This window comes from Mus caroli, unplaced genomic scaffold, assembly GCF_978045245.1.
Source record: "Mus caroli unplaced genomic scaffold, Mus_caroli_1 scaffold_3, whole genome shotgun sequence".
NCBI classification, from domain to species: Eukaryota; Metazoa; Chordata; class Mammalia; order Rodentia; family Muridae; genus Mus; species Mus caroli.
In genome coordinates this window covers 121,476,356-121,495,521 of record NW_028227258.1, presented here as the reverse complement: position 1 = coordinate 121,495,521, position 19,166 = coordinate 121,476,356, and the positions used below count along the sequence as shown (strand labels likewise).

General features: G+C 40.9%; 1 protein-coding gene across 2 annotated transcripts in view; it reads left to right on the top strand.

Annotated features, from left to right (window-relative positions):
- The window catches only part of Intu (inturned planar cell polarity protein), a 70,281-nt gene extending 54,067 nt beyond the window's left edge, over window positions 1-16,214 (top strand). For both annotated transcript variants that reach the window (XM_021158513.3, XM_029474787.2), the window contains exons 9-16: window positions 1,936-1,989; window positions 4,833-4,895; window positions 5,846-6,067; window positions 6,634-7,104; window positions 8,339-8,436; window positions 11,699-11,888; window positions 13,828-13,985; window positions 15,416-16,214. In XM_021158513.3, coding sequence (XP_021014172.1) covers window positions 1,936-1,989; window positions 4,833-4,895; window positions 5,846-6,067; window positions 6,634-7,104; window positions 8,339-8,436; window positions 11,699-11,888; window positions 13,828-13,985; window positions 15,416-15,527 — 1,368 coding nt within the window. In that variant the 3' untranslated portion in view covers window positions 15,528-16,214. The remainder of the gene's footprint in view (window positions 1-1,935; window positions 1,990-4,832; window positions 4,896-5,845; window positions 6,068-6,633; window positions 7,105-8,338; window positions 8,437-11,698; window positions 11,889-13,827; window positions 13,986-15,415) is intronic.
- The last annotated feature ends 2,952 nt before the right edge of the window (window positions 16,215-19,166 follow it).

Here is a 19,166-nt window from a genome sequence, read left to right as displayed (position 1 = left end):
TCCATCTCAGCTTACCTCTCCCCTCAGCTGGGACAGGCCAACTAGCTAGCATGAGCTGGAGTTGGGCATTTCCCTCCTCCTACATAGGAGGTTACACTGTCTGCTTCTGCACTGAGGAAGGCTATTGCTGACTGTGTTCAGCCCCAGTTCTGCCACATTCCACGGGGTTGTTCTGTAGTTAACTAGCTTCTCCATGGGACAGGCTTAGTTATAGAAAGCCCAGTGCTCTAGAGTATGGCTCCCTGGTTCCCTTTCTTTCCTAGTGTTTCCTAGAGTCACAAGGGCATTCACTATGGCAACCTGGTTAGGCTCCTGGTGAGAAAACTCACAAAAGCTTGGGGGACCCAATGGCCTGGGTTTCTATGAGTTTTCAACTATGGAAATTACCCACCCACAAGGAGCCTCTGGCAGCTTGCCAGCTACTGTGCAGGTTTTCCTAAGCCCTGACTGCAGCTGTGAGTGTCTGTCTGGTCTTGGAGACAGCAGTTTGCTGCATTCTTGCCCATCTTCCAGACACAGAAGAGTTGCTTGTGTATTCTGTTGAGCCTTTGACCTGTTTGGGCTGAGCACCTACGGCAGGCTTTCTGCACCTGTGACCAGGAACCAGAAGCTTCAAAGCTTTTGTGTTTTACCAAAAAGCTCAGAGAATTTTTTCTTCTTTTCTTTGAGATTCTTCACTGTCTTAGATTAGTCGCTTTTATTCACAATCTATCTTCTAATGAAAATAGTAGGGAATTTAATCCCACTAAATAACTCAGGTTTAAAAAGTAGTAGTGAGGCAGATTGGCGAATGTTCAGTGGAAGTATTTGGTTTTAATTTGGAAACAATTTGTTTTGTGTTTAGGGTTTGATGGGGTCTCCCTTTGGTTTTCTTCCCCAGGTGTTTGAGAACTTTCGGTCATGCTTTTCTTGGGCACACTGGCATTGTTAGAGGGACAGTGTTTCACCTATTTTAATAGAAACAGTTTATTAGCCTCATATCAGCCCAGAGACTACGTAGAGCAAAATTCAAAAATCACAAGTACTTGATCTCTTTGACAGTTTTTCTCAAGGTGCAGGGTTCTCACCAAACACGAGAACACAAAGTGCTTGCTAGATGCAGGAAGACGTGGGTCACAAATGAGTAGTAAGTCACACTGTGTGAACGCATTGAAAGGCATGGCTAATCGCTCAGGAGCTTTAGGCTGTCAGAACAACGCAGTGTGAGACAGCCCCACAGAGAATGCCTTAGCCTAGGAGGGAACGAGGGTGGGGGCAGAAAACAGGGGATCCTTATTTGCACATCGTGTATATGTACGTATTTAAGTAACTATTTTTGTATGTATACATATTTATGTATTACAGGTTAATTTTACTCTGTTTTTAAGTTGTGGATGCTTTAAGGAAAAGTTCCAGCAATTTCCACAGAAACAAAAGCCAAATTCTATGTAAAGATTTTTGTCTAATAACTCTGTGGGGAAGTTCAACTCTGCCAGATCCCAGGAGAACTCCTGCCTTGATGTTTTAATCTGAATAACGATTGGCAATGCTTTTATTCAAAACATTGTTTCCAGGAGAGAGACAGGGAAGAATGTTGGTATTTTCCAAGAATCGAAAAATACACAGGAAATGGAAAAGCGACCTAAAATAGGTTAGCCACGATGATAGCAGTTTTTCATTTTGCTTTAAGAAGTTTAACACGTTAAAAAAAATTAACTTAAAATAAAAAAGTGGTTTTTTAATCTCATTAATTATTTTGTGTTGATCACTAGGTTTTTAACATTTTGCAGTAACTTTTAATAAAAAAATACACATATGTTAAATAAGTTACTATTTTATATTGCAGAGCTTAAAAATAGCACGTTGCCTTTTGAGATATTTCTTAAGTGTTGTGACAGAGGAGAATGCTTGTTTAATCCTCCAGGCAGTTCAGGGCCCCTTCTTGTGTTCTCATAGGTGGAACTGGACACAGCACTGAGTGACCTTGAGGCCGCTGACTTCGAAGAACTGGTAAGAGGAAGGGGATTTCCACTGAGGCACAGCTTTGAACTCCAGTTTGTAGTCAGTCATTCTGAGTGATTGACAAGTGGACTTAGAGAATGCAGCCTCTGGCCTGACAATAGCAAATGCCTACTTGCCCCAGGGCTTTGTATTCAGCAGCAGACATTGGCTGCACAGTGACTGCCTAACAAGTGCTGGGGCTTCATGAGGACAGAGATGGAGATGGTTTGATGACTTGAGTACGCTGTAGGTATGAACTTGACTTAGCCCTGGAAGGACTTTTTAAACTTCTAGTTCCTTGGCCCCCCAATGAAAAGACCAGCAGGTAAGTTATCAATAAACAGTAGTTATCAGTGACACTCAAGCCACCAAACAACAGCCACCAAAAGGGTCTAGGTTCTTCAAGGTGACCACACCACATAGAGATGACAGAAAGACAACAGGCAGCACATTGCCTGTACTTGCCTTGGCTTCTTTATCTGTTGCTATGATGAAATACTCTGACAAGAGAGAGTTTATTCTAGCTCAGGGATCAGGTTGCAGCCTGTCATGGAGGGGAGTCCCAACAGCAGGAGCCTTGGGGGCTGGCTGCACTGTGAGCCAGTCAGATGGCCAAGTAGAGCATGTATGCATGCAGGACTCAGCCCGCTCTCTATGTGGTCCTCCAACCCTTCGAAGGGAGTGGTCCTGTTATGATGGGTCCCTCCATATGTCAGTTAAGATACACCAGAAAATCTCCCCGAACATGCCTGGAAGTTCACCTCGCACACAATTTAGATCCCTAAGTTGACAGTGAAACTGTTCACAGTGTGGATGTGCAGAAACCACCCATGACATGCTTGGATGAGGCATTAGCTCATCTAACAGAATTAAGTAAAGGGCAGATCAAGACTGTCAGTGGAAGGGAAGGGATAATCAGTCAAACCCAGACTGGGGAACATGGGAGAGTTTCTCTCTATAACAAATAAATCAGAGAAAGATGGAGGGAGGCAGAGGCAAGAAGAAAAAAATCCTGAAAGAGACAACCATGTGACCCAACTTCAGTGTGCAGTCCTCCTTGGCTTCTCATCAAACACGTTTGTTAAAAATATCCATGAGGCAGGGCATGGTGCCTTATTAATCCCAGCACTAAGGAGGCAGAGACAGTTGAATCTCAAGTTCAAGACTGACCTGGGTTACACAGTGAGCCCTGTCTCTAAGTAATAAATATATAAGTAGACATCTGTGAGACAGTTAAGGAAATGTAGTGCTAATGGCTATAGATAAGACAAGAATAAATCTTTATATATATTCTGTTGTAGAGCACTTTTTTGTTTTGTTTTTTTAAGACAGGGTTTCTGTTTCTCTGTGTAGCTCTGGCTGTACTATAACTTACTCTGTAGACCAGGCTAGCCTCAAATTCAGAGATATTTTCCTGTCTATGCCTCCCAAGTGCTGATATTAAAAGTGTGTGCTACTATTGCTTAGCCAAGTACATAATTTTTAAATTATTTTATGTGTATGCATGTATCTGAGTGTATATCCGTGTACCATGTACATATTTGATCCCATAGAGACCAAAAAAGGGCATAGGATCCCCTGGAATTGGGGTTGTAGGTGGTTGTGCTCCAATTGTGTTGAGAACTGAACCTGGGTCCTCTACAAGAGCAGTAAGCTCTCTTGACCACTGAGCCATATCTCCAGCCCCTTAGAGTACACTCTGAAGTTGCTTACAGAACAAGAGTGTCTTGGATTAGTTAGAAATAATTTAATAAGAGAGGGGGAAAGTGCAAGATATGAGGAAACAATATGAGCCCACACTTACCTAGTCAAGCTCAAGCAGTGACAGACACAAAGGGGCTGATGACACTGTTCTCTATCATCCAACTTGCAGTGATCCTGCATCAGCCTCCTGAGCTCTGCTTACAGACATGTGCCACCATGCCCTGCTCTGCTCAGTCCTCTTACTGCTAAATAGCAGTGCATAAGGATGTAACAGTTTCAGAGATACTTGGGTTGTTTCTGATTTTCTTTTTCATTCTCTCTTCATTCAGTATAAAATTAGAAGATGCATGTTATAGGAAGAAACAAAGACAAATATTTCTCTTCATCCTTTTCCACTGGCATCCCAGGCGTAAATCCTCTCAGAGTTTGGGATGGACATTTCTAGACTTCTATATTCTTCCATTCCTACACAAAACCCTGCATGTATAGTCATGCATATTGCATGTAGCTGTGGGAAGGTGCACACCATTCAGCTGTGCTGGAACTTCCATTTTCCTCAGCCTGTTACTTGTACGCCTGCACTGTTCTAAGGCCTGTGCCATTCTCTGGCATGATGTCACACTGAGCTGGTCATCCCTCCGTCATTGAAGGTAGTGCTAGCTGTAATTTCTCTGTATTCCAAATAATTCACTTTCGATCTTCACAAAAATGTCATGATTCGCTCGGTCATCTTGTAGATCCCCGGAAGGGGGATTACTCAAGTAGTATGTGTGTTCAGATTGTTTTTGAATACCGCTCACTCCCCCACAAACAGGGTATGCTGATTTGTGCTTTCAAAAGTAGTGCATGGTAATATCAGATATTGTGGGTTATAATAGGAGCTTTCCTGTCACAACAGAATTACTTTCAAAGTCCCTCATGAAATAGCAAATGCTGTGTGTTCTACTATGTTGTGGGACCACAGATAAAGCTGTCGGACAAGTAAACACACAGGCCTTTCACCTCTGATGAAAGGTACCGTATCAAGTTGTTTCTAATGAATATAATCTTTACTTCAACTATTGCAGCTCAAATAGAATATATTTTATCTTCTGCATAAAATGAATAAATAAGTACTAATTATAAATCAACTGTGAATTTCCCCCCAGTCTGAGGATTACTATGACATGAGACGGCTGTATACAATTTTGGGTTCTTCTCTGTTTTACAAGGTAAGTTGACGCTTAAAAGATTTATCAATATCCAACAGCTATATTCATAGACCTAAAGTAGATTTTCTTAAACTTTTATACGCATGGAAGAAATATTGCCGCTTTGCAGGCAAGACTGTGATCTGGAAATAAAACCCCAGAGATATAGAAATTCAGTAACTTTCCATGTTTTACTGTATGCTAAGGCATTTCCAAGTGTGCAGAAATGAAAGGGCACTTAAAAGAAGAAGATATATAAAACAGAAGAGTAGAATGTTCTTTTCTTCAGAATTTTAAAAATGACATTTAGTGTGTGTATACATGTGAGTCACAGACATATGTGAAGGCCAAGGGCAACTTGAAGAAATTGTTCTCTCCTTCTACAGTGTGGGGCTCCTGGGATCAAACTCAGGTCCTCAGGTTTGGTGACCAGTTCCTGCCAAGCTGTCTCCAGCAATATATTGTTAATGTCCTTTTGCAGTAGTGTTCTTGCTCTTTTTAACCTCTTCTTCAGAAGTGAAATACATCGCATCTTGTAGCATTGAGTAACTACTTCCATTAAAGGAATCTAAGACAGTTAAGTATTTCACTTAAAAATATCATTAAAAAACAGTATACAACATATTTAACAGAGTCGGATGATCCAGGCGGCACACAGAAAAAAATGTCTCTGCTGACCTTGACCCCGCTTCTCTTTCTAGTTCTAGTCTAACCAAACATTCAAGATAATCAATCCTACTTGAGGTGATCTCGCTTTGTGCAGTAATCTGTCTGCTAAGTCCCTTCAGCTGTCAAACTTGATCTGTAGCTTGACTCAGATCAATAGCTTGGACTTCTGATAAGTCTTAGCTTAGTTGGTTTAAAACTGCATTATTTTAAGCCTATATTGAGGTGTTTATGCAACGTTTAGAAATATGAGATGGTTGTTCTAAGCTACTAGCTGACTTTGGCTCTCTGTGATTAAATCCCAGGGTTATATGGTGTGCAGCCATCTGCCTAAGGATGATGTTATTGAGATCGCTGCATACTGTCGCCAGTACTGCCTGCTGCCTTTAGCAGCAAAGCAAAGGATTGGCCAGCTGATAATATGGAGAGAGGTGTTCCCAAGACACCACCTCCAGCCCCCTTCAGACTCAGACCCCGAGGCCTTCCAGGAACCTGAAGGGAGATATTTCTTACTAATTGTCGGATTGGTGAGCTATGCACTTCCTTCTTGATTTCATTTTATATTTTTTAAACCTACTTGCTGAAGAACACAAACATGCTCACTTACAGTATGAATATGTTAATTACTTATAGTCAAGAAAATGTCAAATGCTTCTCTGCTATCTTCCTTCTGTATCTATTTAATACTCATGAAGCAATATTAGTAAAATCCAGTGTAGGCTTTTAGCAGATATCTGAAGATGTTTTGTTCCCTTTCTAGAGTGATTTTATCCTTTCGTGAAACAATACAGAGCCGAGCCGGGCATGCTAATGATCCCTGTGATCCTAGCACTTGGAAGGCTGAGGCAAGAGGATTTCGAGTTTGAGTTTGAAGGCAGCCTAGGCTGCACATAAGCCCTGTCTGAGTGAGGGTGGTGATAACGGAGGCTATTTGAAAGTTGTCTTAGGACTTCTCTGGACTAAGAGAAATGATTGAGAGATTTTCAGAACTCACGAGTATTTGCAAATACCCATGTCTTTAGTATTTACAAGCATATACATGCACACAGTATTAAATAGTTTCAACTGAACATGTACCAATCTTCCTTTACAGCGACATTATATGTTGTGCGTGCTGTTAGAAGCTGGAGGCTGTGCATCTAAAGCTAATGGGAACCCTGGTCCCGATTGCATCTATGTAGATCAGGTCAGAGCGACCCTTCATCAGCTGGAAGGAGTAGACTCCCGCATAGAGGAACAGCTAGCCACATCCCCAGGGCCCTGCTTGTCTTGTGCTGACTGGTTCCTTGCTGCTCCACGTGAAAAAGCAGATAGTTTGACTACTTCACCTATCCTCAGTCGGCTGCAGGGGCCTTCCAAAACAGCAGCCTCTCCAACATGCAGGAGAGCCTTTTTCAGTGACTATTCCTTCAAGGCACGGAAGCCCAGTCCCTCCAGGATCGGTGGAGGACGTGAGCCCACTGAAGGGGAAGAAAGTGCTGGTCTGAGCCCACATGCTACCCCAGATGCAGTACGGAAGCAAAGAGAATCTGAAGGCTCGGACGACAATGTGGCCTTGCTTAAGGTATGTATTCATTTGACATGTCTGCATTGTGAGAAATAACTCAGAGATTTTTATTTTTTAATTGGGAGAACATTCCTTATTTGAAATGATGGGTGCTTTCCATTAACGAAAAAGCAAAGCCTTAGAATTGAAAAGAGAAAGAAATATTGAGTGCCAAGACATAAGCCCTGTGGCATCTAGAACATTTTTTTGACAATGCTTCCAGGTAGAGAAGCTTCAGCCACATACATTGGCATACATTGGCCTTTCTTCTGCATTGTTAAGGGTGACAGAGGGCCCTAGCTGCGGGGCAGTCTTGGTGTCAGTCTGACTGACTGACTGACTGACTGACTGACTGACTGACTGACTGACAGTGTCAGTAGCCAGTAAAACATTTAACAGAAACAGATCAGAATGGGGAAGAGGAGATGCCTATTTGTAACAAGATTCTTAATCTGCATTTATGAACATGACAAACATTAAAGATGTGAATGTGAAGCAGAGAGTGTCTATCCTTGAGGTTGTGAATTCTCTTGACTTCCTCACTCCCCCCCCCCCCACACACACACACACTATAAGATACCTCCACATTTGTCAAAGTCATCACCACCCTTGGGAGCTTTGCACTTACTCCCAGGCTACGGATGTCTCTCCACACAGTTTTGAAACTTGCCATCAGGAGGATGGAGGTGATGCTAGACAAGGCAGAAGAAAGGCTGAGTCTGAATGGGCTCCAGAGCTTCTGAGTGCTGTGACGTGCACAAGCCTAACTCTCCCCTCTCCCGTATGAAAACAGTAGGATGCAGTTGGAGCCAGAACCGAATGTGTTTGTTCCATGTATGTTTGCATTCTAGTTGTAGCCTGTTATCTCACTTGGTAAAATCAGTAGGAAACAGAGATCAGGAGGATTTAAATAATTTATGTATAACCAAACTCTAATCAGCTGCCCTGAATAAGACTCAGACCACGTGACTTTGGGGAGTTCAGACAGCACAAGAGAGACAAATACACGTGTGTGTGTGTGTGTGTGTGTGTGTGTGTGTGTGTGTGTGTGTATTCAATGATGGAACTGGTGGGGAGTTTTCACTGTGGTTAACCTTGGAAACCTCCTTAGCAAAGAATAAGAGATGCAGATTTGCACTGAAAATATTTAAAGGGAGCGGCACAAAAGCAGTGCTCTTAGGTTTTAAATTTTTGAATCATTTCTGCTATGTGATCCTATTCTTAGATATAAACTGATGTACTTATCTTCCAGCTTGCTAGAAAGAAGTCAACACTTCCAAACCCGTTTCATTTGGGAACTTCGAAAAGAGAACTTTCAGAAAAAGAATTGGAAGTCTATGACGTAATGAAGTAAGGAACTTCTAGCATGCCTTTCACTTAAACGCCTTGTCTTTGAGAAAGTACAGAGATGATTCAACGTATGTAATTATAATATAGCACAGATATGAGGTCATATCTACAGTGTTTCTGTAATCTTTCACTACACATTTAGGGAAATGTGTAGTGAAAACACCAAAAGTAGTAGTTTAAAATGTGAGAGTCACTCTTTATCTCTTTCCCCCAGATAACATAATTTTTGGATGTCTACTTTTTAAATTAGTTTAAAGACTAATTTCACACTCTAGTAGATGCCTGGTTATCCTTAATCCTGTTCCTGGAAGTGATATCTGCTAATGCCTTACAGTTGAGAATGCTCACTTCTAGAGAACACAGGGCTGGCCATTTGCCCAAACTCAAGACAACTGGGCAAGACCATCCACACTTCCTGGTTCCAGCTGGTACATGCAAGAGTTCTGTGGCAAGTGCAGCCCAGCTCAGCTGCTCTCTCTGCTTATCCTGCTTTCTTCACTCACTGCTCTTCTGTGGTTCCATAGAACACATTGCACTAACTTCTTCTCCCTGTGTGTCTTGCTCTCAGAATACAGGTCCTAAAATCTGGTCCTGAGCAAACAGATCCAACTCCAGCTTGCACTAAAAAAGGAATTCTGAGGTTAAAGGAGGAAAAAAAAAAAAGACCTAAACAAAGAAGGAATGTATACATTATATAACACTTATAAAGTGTTATATAGTCAGTTTGTGTGCGTGTGCACGCTTACGCGGGTGTACTTGTGTTTGCTGATATGTGAAGCTAAAGGCTAACCTTGATTGTCATTCCTCAGGATATGCCTAGCTTGTCTTTTGAGACAAGGTCTCTCACTGCCTGGTGCTAACTAAGCATGGTAGGTAAGCTTCCCAGGGAGCGCCAGGGCTCCACCTGTCTCTGCCTCTCCACAGCTGGAGTTGCAAAGGTGCACTACCGTGCCCACTTTGTTGCGTGGGTGCTGGGATTTGAACTCTGGTCCTCATGTTTGTAAGGCACTTTATTGAGCTAAATCTTCTTCCATGTTTATTTCGTGGTTAGCTACCTAATCTGCCAGAATCTTCTTGGCTGGTGTTTAATGTTGATGTCATGTGTGGGACCAGCTGGTAAAACAATATTAGTTGCACTTAAGCAATGAAACATGTAGAATGAGAATTCACTTACACAGGAAGAGTGGGTGCATGGCCACCAGCTACTTAGTCATGGAAATATTTCCTAAGTGCAGGTGTGTTCCTACATGCAATAGTACTTGCCAAGAAGTGCTTTTTATCTGAATTTAGGGCAAAAGTATGATAACTTATTAAACTAGCGCTCTGAAAATCTAACATGTTAGATTTTGATATTCAATATTTCCATGTGTGAGTGTTTAATTTTTAATAGTTAAAACACTTTTAAACAAATAAATGTGAATCTGGCCTTTTATGATAAGCTGAACTTCCTTCGAAAACCCCAGGGTTCCATTTAGCAGTTAACTGCAAAATTTGATGTCATTTCATTACTGCCATACCATATTTTTAAAATGCATACATTGTTTTGACATTATGTCCAGTAAAAAGAAACTTTCTTTCAAGTATAATAGCTTATACAAATCCACATGTATAAATAACAGGGTTTCTTACTTTAAAAGATGCCAAACATGTATAACTCATTCATCAAAGATGTGGAGAGCTCATTTTAAGAGCATTTTATTAGATAAATGTATTGTGTGACCTACCTTTATAAATATATGACCTAAAAGATATCTTTTACAACAAGCATTTTATTCAATAGCAAAGTCACAGCCAACTCTCTATTTCAATAATCCCAGCTGCACCCCCCACCTCTGTCCCCATGATACCGTTTTTTGCATGAAGGTCCCTGCTTTTACTGCATTGGCCTCCCAACTCCTGATACTCAGCAGTGGAGAGTAAAAGTCAGGGTACAGAAAGGACATTTGGCTACAGGGTCAGGCAAACCCTCGGTGGCAGTGCATCTGAAGTCAGGCACATCCCTGTGCTGGACACTTGCCCATGGCTAAAAGGACCACAGTAACATTTAATATCATGCATGGCGATTATGGAATTGAACTAAGGTACTTTCAAACACACTCTGCGGCACATAGAAGACATCCAGGATACCTGCTATTTCTTGCCTTTGAGTTACATTTTTAACTCTTCTTCCTTCAGGGAAGCATAAACATCATAGGTTCTGCTGAGCTAGCTGAGATTAAATACAGGAGGACGGGAAAGAGATAGGAAAGAAAAGAGAAACTGAAAACAGTAAGCAAATATTGTTGAAACATGGTCCAAGAACAGAGTTGTGGGAGATTCCTGAGTACTTGTGAGAAAACTCCAAAAAGCCAAGACAAGAATCTTGTGACCTTAGCTTCTTCAAAAGCATGGAAATGTTCTTTTCATGCCCATTCCAGGTATAGCAGTTAGGAGTGAGTTTACTTCGGATTATTCATTACAACTGGCTATTATTATTTGTTTAGATGCCACTATGGAAAAACATGTTTTTGCTGCATGCGGCTTACCCGCTGCATGCAGCTTATCCTCATGAATGTACTTACTTTACTCACAGACTTCTCTTAACCATCAGAGTATAAATTGTCTGATGCTCTGAATAAAGTTGACTATTGCGTGAGACTTTTGTCAGACTCATTTTAAAGGTTCCACCTCCTTTAAACAGAATATAAGAAGAGGGTTGTAGTAGTGTAGAATGTATCAACTGTTGGCACAGCGATAGAGCTTCTAATCTAACTTTGTACTTGCTAATAATCTTATATTTCTTCAGTATCATCAGTATTGTTACCATGGCAAAGAAGTTTGCTGATGCTGATTTCAATGAGTTTAGTTTGGTGGGTGATGATACTATATGTGCCCTCCTCTAAACTCATACCATTTTATGGCCTGTTGAGATCTATGTCAAACATGAGCTCAGTTATTCATTACAAACCGTGAAAAAAAAAAAAAAAAAAAAAAAAAAGAGGGCTCAGCCAAATTGGTTGTTTAGTGAAGAGACTTTAAATTACTTACAAATGGGTCAGTGTTTATCCATCCATAGCTGGCACTGTTTGTCTCTATTAAGGAACTAACAATAGCCTAACATGTGCTTTAGGTAAGAACAGGTAATTAAACATTTGGCTTAAATATCCACCTATAACTGTACTGCTAATATTATTTCACATAGTCTGGTGAGAACTCTACAAAACTCAAAATGAAATAAGTCTTCTAAATTTACATAAATTTCCTTCTCTCTCACTTTCTCAAGATTGACCTCCGGTCCTGAGAATACACTCTTCCACTATGTTGCCTTGGAAACAGTGCAAGGCATCTTCATCACCCCCACCCATGAAGAGGTGGCTCAGCTAGGTGGTTCCGTTCACTCTCAACTGATAAAGAATTTCCATCAATGTTGTCTCTCTATCCGTGCAGTTTTCCAGCAGACGTTGAAGGAAGAGGTAAGCAAATATTAACTCTGTTCTCTTTAAGGCAATCAGCAGTGCTTCACTTAGTTCAGTTCTGTGGCCTGGATGGAGTCTTACCTCTGGAAATGGTGGACTGAGTTTTCCATGGCAAAGTACAGAAGGGTAGTATATAATCTCAGCTAGCCACTCATATCTAATATTCATGGTTTAACCATTTGTTAGTTGGTGGATACTGTTTCAATCTGGGCTGAAATTTCATTTAATGTTGTACCCCATGCTTAAGTAGTAATATTATTTATACTTAAAGGATCAATTGAATTCTTGTGGTAGCAGGGGAATTGGCAAACTATTGAGAGGTTTACAGCTAGGACTGCAGCCATCAGCTTAGTGGATAAAGTGCTTATCTCATCTGGGAAGCCCTGGGTTCCATCTCCTATCGTGAATAAACTGGTGCACATCTGTAATCCCAGCACTCCTGACTTGGAGGCAGGAGAATGAGAAATTCTAAGTCATCTCCAGACTCACAGTAAGTCTGAAGGTTTCCTGAGCTACACCATCCCTGTCTCAAAGAAGAGAACTATAGAGGCGGCTCAGCAGTCAAGACCACTCTCTGCTCTTGGTTCCTGGCAACACAGCAGACAGCTCACAGCCACTGTGATTTTTAACTCTAAGTGCCCTGATGGTCTCTGGCCTCCTTAAGTACCTGCTCACATGTGGTGCGTGTAAACTCACATGGGCACACATATGTACTCATAAATACAAAAATAAATCTTAAAAAAAAAAGAAGGGAAGGGAGGGAGAAATGGAGGGGTTTGTAACCTATCTAACAGCTGTCCAGGAGCAACCCTCTGAAAACACTTGGGATATGTGCAGCATGCTGATTTTGTGAAGAACTTGGGTTTAAAAGGACACTGGGCTGGGAGTACACAGCCCTGACTCTGAATTACATCACTTCTCAGGGCCCATTCATCAGTAGAGTTCTGTCTTCCACACTTTCTGGGTCTTAGGAACTATTATAACAAGGCTATGCTGGACCAGGGAGCCCTTCCTGCTTTCAATTCTTGGGCTCTCTCCTCCCGTATTAACATAGCGGTGGACGCTCTGGGAATGTCCTCACCTTACTTGGTCATATTCAACAACAGAAGCTGGCCTTTTTCATTACGTGTTAAGGTACTTTCTCTGCACCAGACACTATTTTAGGTACTATGAAAGAAAACAAACTAAAGCCTTTCCCTGAAGCCTATCTTTAATGATGGAGCTAAATACATTAATAAATAGCAAATCCAGTAGAGCTAGTGTCAAGAGGAACTTAGGCTGAGTGGTGTGGGTCACTGTTTTACAAGTTCCTTCTGATCGTGTCGAGCAAGCTTTGAACAGACATGAGTGGAGAGGGAGAAGGCTGTGCGGCTGTTTGGAGAACACAGCTTCTAGGAGAACAGCTGGCAGTTGTGGTCACACACTAGCATGGACACTTAGGCATGCACATACACACACACACACACAAATCTCTAAAAAGGAAAAAAAATAAACCAAACATGATGACACATGTCTAATCCAACCACTGCAGAATGAGAGACAGTAAGCTTAGGACCAGCTCCAGCCAGCCAGGGATACATAGTGAGAACCCATCTTGGAAAAAAAGAAACACAAATAGAGAACGGCGCTTGCTCTCTGACTAGGGTTAAAACTTGTAATCTATCATAGAAGATAATCTTTAAATCAAGATTTGAATAAGAATAGGGATTTTCTGCAGGTTAACAGGATTGTAGACACTTAGTTCCAGAGTCAGCCAACATCATCATCATCAAGTATTTATGTGAAACCATTTTATTTTTCTAGTTTCTGGGATTAAACCCAGGGCTCCGTGCATGCTAGGCAAGCACTCTGCCACTAAGCTACATTCCCAGTTCCAAACTTTGTACAGTAACACCATCAATACCAGTTAATACTCATAACTGATGTTAATTTGTAGAAAAAGAAAGCGCTGAGTGATGGAGAGCATTTGGAGTCTACAAATTCAGTGTCTTCTCTGAGCCCTGTGAAAGAACATGGTGTGCTGTTTGAATGCTCACCTGAAAACTGGACTGATCAGAAAAAGACTCCACCAGTCATGTCGTACTGGGTGGTAGGGTAAGTGTGTGGAAAGTGCATGAATGAGAAAATAGGGTCATAATTGGGGGGGGGGAAGCAGAGTTATCCCAAAACCTCGGCCTGGGGGTGTCATCTAGAGTTTTGATTTTTGTAATTGAGTTTTCCCCCCAATACCTCCCTTGTGTCTCTTCCAGTGGAGATAAGAGAAGATGATTGGGAGAGGGATTTAATCAAAGAACATCGATGTTGTGAAAGAAAGACATGGGGCCTGGAGGGGTAGGAAGGAAAATAAGAGGACAGCCCCCCATTCCTTACTCTTTCCCATTGCATCTTCTTTTATCTTCTCCTTTCTTCCCCTCTCCCCTTTTCTTCCTCACTTACACACACTCCTTCAAGACCCTTCTGTCTGTGTCACTCTGTCCACTGTGGGCCAGCCTCATTGCCACTGGGCAGCTGTTCCTGCGATCCTTCTGTGGATGGTACCCCGCTTTTACATCCATCAACACTGACAGGTTATCTTCCCGTAAAGAGCTTCTCTCTCCCACTGAAGCAGCACCCTGTCTTTCTCTGCACCACCCCCTTTACTGTTTTCCTGGGTTTGCCTAGAGACAAGAATGCCAGCCTCATGAAATCAGGATTCCTACTTGCCTTCCCCACTATTGATGTCTGTCTGTAGCTGACCTTGGCACTCAGTAGCAACTTGATAAAAGATGAAGGCATAGTAGATGGAGTTTTGTTGGGCAATCAGGGTGGACAAATGAGTAGTATGTTAAACCCAGAGGCAAAGAAAGCCCTCATGTCTAAGCCTTACATCTTGTAGAGGAAATCTGAAATACGTACATTCACAATGTGTTATAGATACAATATTGACATATATCTATGTATTTATATGTAAATATGAATATATATACATATATATGTATATATGTATGTATTGTATATATATGTATATATATATATATATGGTCTAATCTATTATATATAGATTAGACCATGCAACCATACTACAGGAGTCCTGAAGAAGAGAAATGTAGTGTTAGTCCAATTTTATCTGCAAATGAGTTGTCACTGTTACAATACAATGTTTTAACAATATAGCAATTTAAAATATAAGTGCCAATAGAATATTTAATGGCTACTGTGCTTAAAATGGTATGGCCAGTATTGCATAAATGGTAATAATAAATAGGTTTAATATTTAAGACTGAGGGGTATGGTAATAGGCATTGATTAAATAGGAGTTTCTACACTCTGAGACAGTAACATTAGTTAAGACATACATTATTTAAAAACTGTGCTGTATTCTGTTTTCTGTAGATTTAGGTTCATGAGGTTTTGGTGCAGTGGTGTTTTTTGTTGTTGTTTTTATTTTCAGTTTATTACTGATTCTCCCAAAACTGAAAGAAAACAAACAGAAGGGACTGTATCACCTTAGTATCTGAAATGACCATGTTCTTTTCTTTCTGCAGGCGGCTCTTTCTTAACCCAAAACCTCAGGAACTATATGTCTGTTTTCATGACTCAGTCTCAGAAATTGCCATTGAAATGGCATTTAAATTGTTCTTTGGGTTAACATTGTAGCTGTGTTTGTAAGATGTGAAGCAACACACAGATGGACCACAGGACATCGTCAGAATGACAGAAATCATCATACAGAGATAAGGCTCAGTATATTCACTATTCAGTATAGTACTTGTTAAATACTGAGATGCAATCCTATTGGGTTGGTACATCAGTTCATGTGTGGTATTATATAAGACTCTGAGCTGGTACTTGATCAAAATATAGAGACAAGATTGTTAATTTATTGCCATTTTGGTATACCTTGCTAATTTATTGAATAGTTTTAAATAATGTGAATTCTTTAATAAAAATTAATATAGATGGTTTTTTAGGGTTCATATTTTAATCGTTGTTTGCTTTCATAAAACCCAATATTGAATGACTGATACCTGGTGAAGAAGTCATGACTTGAAGAGATGGCAAGGTTCTGTAGCTGGTTAGTGCTGTGTTGTGAGCAAGCACTTGCATCAGTTAGACCTCAGAGTATGTGTAGACTAGTGACATTATTATTGCATTAGGATTTTGAAACTCCCCATTAAGAAAAATGTGTTGTTTGCTTATTGATCAGTATATACATTTATAAAACCTGTGTTCTAGTTTCTTAGAAAATCAAAAGCTTGTGCACTGATTTAAGTATTTTAGTAGATACCTCACTACAGAGGCAGAGGGAGAGGATGGCAGTTAAAGTTAATTTATATTTATTTGATTCCTTTTTTTTTTTTTTTTTTTTTTTTGATTTTTTGAGACAGGGTTTCTCTGTATTGCTCTGGCTGTCCTGGAACTCACTCTGTAGACCAGGCTGGCCTCGAACTCAGAAATCTGCCTGCCTCTGCCTCTGCCTCCGGAGTGCTGGGATTAAAGGCGTGCGCCACCTCTTTATTGTTTATTTGGATTAGGGTACACATTTGCAATCATCTGTAAACTCCCACTGCTTTCTTTCTGGTTCACATACATTTATGTCAGCTCTATCAAGTCATATTAAAGACACTGAAGTGGGGGCTTGGATCAATGGCTCAGAGGTCAGGAACAAGTACCTCATTGGCAGAGACCTGAGTTCAGCTCCCAGCACCCACATTAGGTAGCTCAAAAACCCCCTGTAACTCAAGGGAATCCTTTGGCTTTTGTCAGGTGCCCACACACACAATTAGAAAATAAAATCCTTTCTAAAACACTGGGGTTCGGGGTGGTGGTGGGGAACAGGCTAAAGCTATTGTATGTAACTTTTTCTATAAAATACTAATTTTTGTCTTACAAGTCAGCATCAATCTGTACTGGGTTTTTCCAAAAGAGAGGGATTGCTTTCCCCGACTGTGGCTAACGTGAGCTTCAGCAGTACAGAAAGCTGACAAGACAGATTTTCTTTGGCTGTGAGAATTTGGTGTGTTGAAAAGTATAGTAAATGCTAAATTTATTATTGCCATCTATCCAGGTGGACATCCCAGAGGCTCAATATTCCCCTACATTTTACAGTCCTGGGTAATGTCTCCTTCAGGGGTTATATATGTTGCAAGGCAAGCTATCTAAAGCCAATCTAACATTCATCCCTACATTTCCCCTCCCTCAAACACTAAGCCTCCAGCTTAAAAGTAGAAAACATACTAGTGCACCCCTGAGCCGTTCGGTCTTATAAAACTACTGCTGCCTTGGCCATCAGTGTAAGGTTCTCATCAAGGCATAGGTGACAGATACCAGCTGTTTACATCACCAGTGACTTCTGGGCCTTCATTGCAGCTTTCAAGTCAGATAAGAAAATTGTGCACCTTGAAATGTAGAGAACAGTTTGAAATATCTCCCCACGTAACTGAGTCAATTAGTTAAGACTCACTTCTGTCTTAGACGGCCCGTGGGCCGATATACGTGTTCCAGCTTTTCTAAAAGTGTACTTATTAAATGTCTCAAGTTTCTGGATATAGCCTCAAACCCCGAGCTGTTTCTAGTGCTGATCATTATGATGAATGTAGCTGTTGATGACCTCAGGTGTTCAGACAGAGCAAGCTAAGACTTGGAGTTTTAATAGAGGGAACTTTTTTCCATTTAAATTTTGATCTGTTCATGCTCTCTTCATGTCAGATAGCCATGTGCACACTATTCAAAATGAGGTGTGAAGGATAAACACAGCACAGATGTTAAAGATGGGCCACTGGCAGTGCAGTGCGTGTTCACCATAAGTCCATACTGAAGAGACACTGCATTTTTAAGGAAAGAATGTTGTCTTCCTTTTCATTTCCAAGTGAACATTGAAGGCAAACATAGCTGACCATGCCCGTAAATAAATTCAGACTCACATCTGAAAGCCAATCAGTCTGACTGTTGGACAGTAGAGTCCCTGTCTGTCTTGTTTTCAGGGAGAGGACAAAGTATCAAGTGCAGATCCCATAAGGATGGGCTTCAGAGAAACCTCCTTGAGTCAGGTTTTATTCACATCCTGGTAGTCGTGTTCTAAAGAACCTTACTGTATGAAAGTAAAATGCATGGTCTGTCTAACATGCTTAGAACTGTTATGTCTGGCTTGGTGACACATGCCTAGAATCCAGTGTTCAGGAAGCTGAGTCGGAGGGCAGGCTGGGTTCTATCTATAACAAACAATAAAACCACAAGTGCTTTCTTACTACTATCTCACGCTTCTTAGCCCCAAAGAAACTCTAGACTCTTGCTTTTTCTTTCTCTCTTACCTTTGTTTCTGTCTTGTCAGAGAACTGTACCTAGGAGGGTACGGTAGGCAGTGTCTCACTTTTTGTGCCAAGGGACTATAGATGATGATACATACCTAACAAAATGGTGATTCTAAAATAATCTCTTAAATATTTCTGACACAAATCGAAAAAAACCGTGAAACTAGTCTACTAAGTTTTGTCTGCTTTAACCATTGTTCGTTTCCATATGCTCTCCCTAAACCATGGTTGTCACACATTGTCAATTATGAAGCATAAGCTGTGGCAACCATTTATCATCATTAAGTTACCCAACCAATGATTTACCCAACCATTTATCATCATTAAGTTGCCACAGCTTGAGAACCAAAAGGGTACAATTAAATCATGCCTGTAACTGCATAACATGACAGCAATGATATGAGAAAATTACTTTGTAGTATAGTTTTGAGAATAAGGATTTATATTTTGGATTTTTTAAAAATGGTAAGTTCTGTTAAAACCTGAACCTACACACCAAACCGTATGAACTAATTTAATTATGAAGAGTTTTATTTCTGTATGTAATTAAAGCTATTTTTCTACATTATCCAGAGTTTTAAATAAAAATGTTTTGGAGGTTTGTTTGCAGTATTATATTTGCCTTTAAAAATGAAGTGTGTGTGTGTGTGTGTGTGTGTGTGTGTTCATGTGTGTGTGTTTGTGCTCACATGCCAGCACCATGGCCCTAGTGGCAAGGTACACATGAGGTCAATGCACAACTAGAGTTTGTTTCTTCCTACTCTCTGGATCCTGGGGATGGAACCATGTCATCACACTTGACAGTGCTCACCGTGACCCACTGAACCCTCTTGCTATCCTTCCGTTGCTGTTATATACACTTACCCAACCAATGATTCCTGAACTTCTACTCACTGCCAAACACTGCCAAGCACCGCAGATGCAGCCATGACTAGACTAACTAAGGCTTTCTGCCCTCACATAGTTTGTGTTCCCATGACAGAGG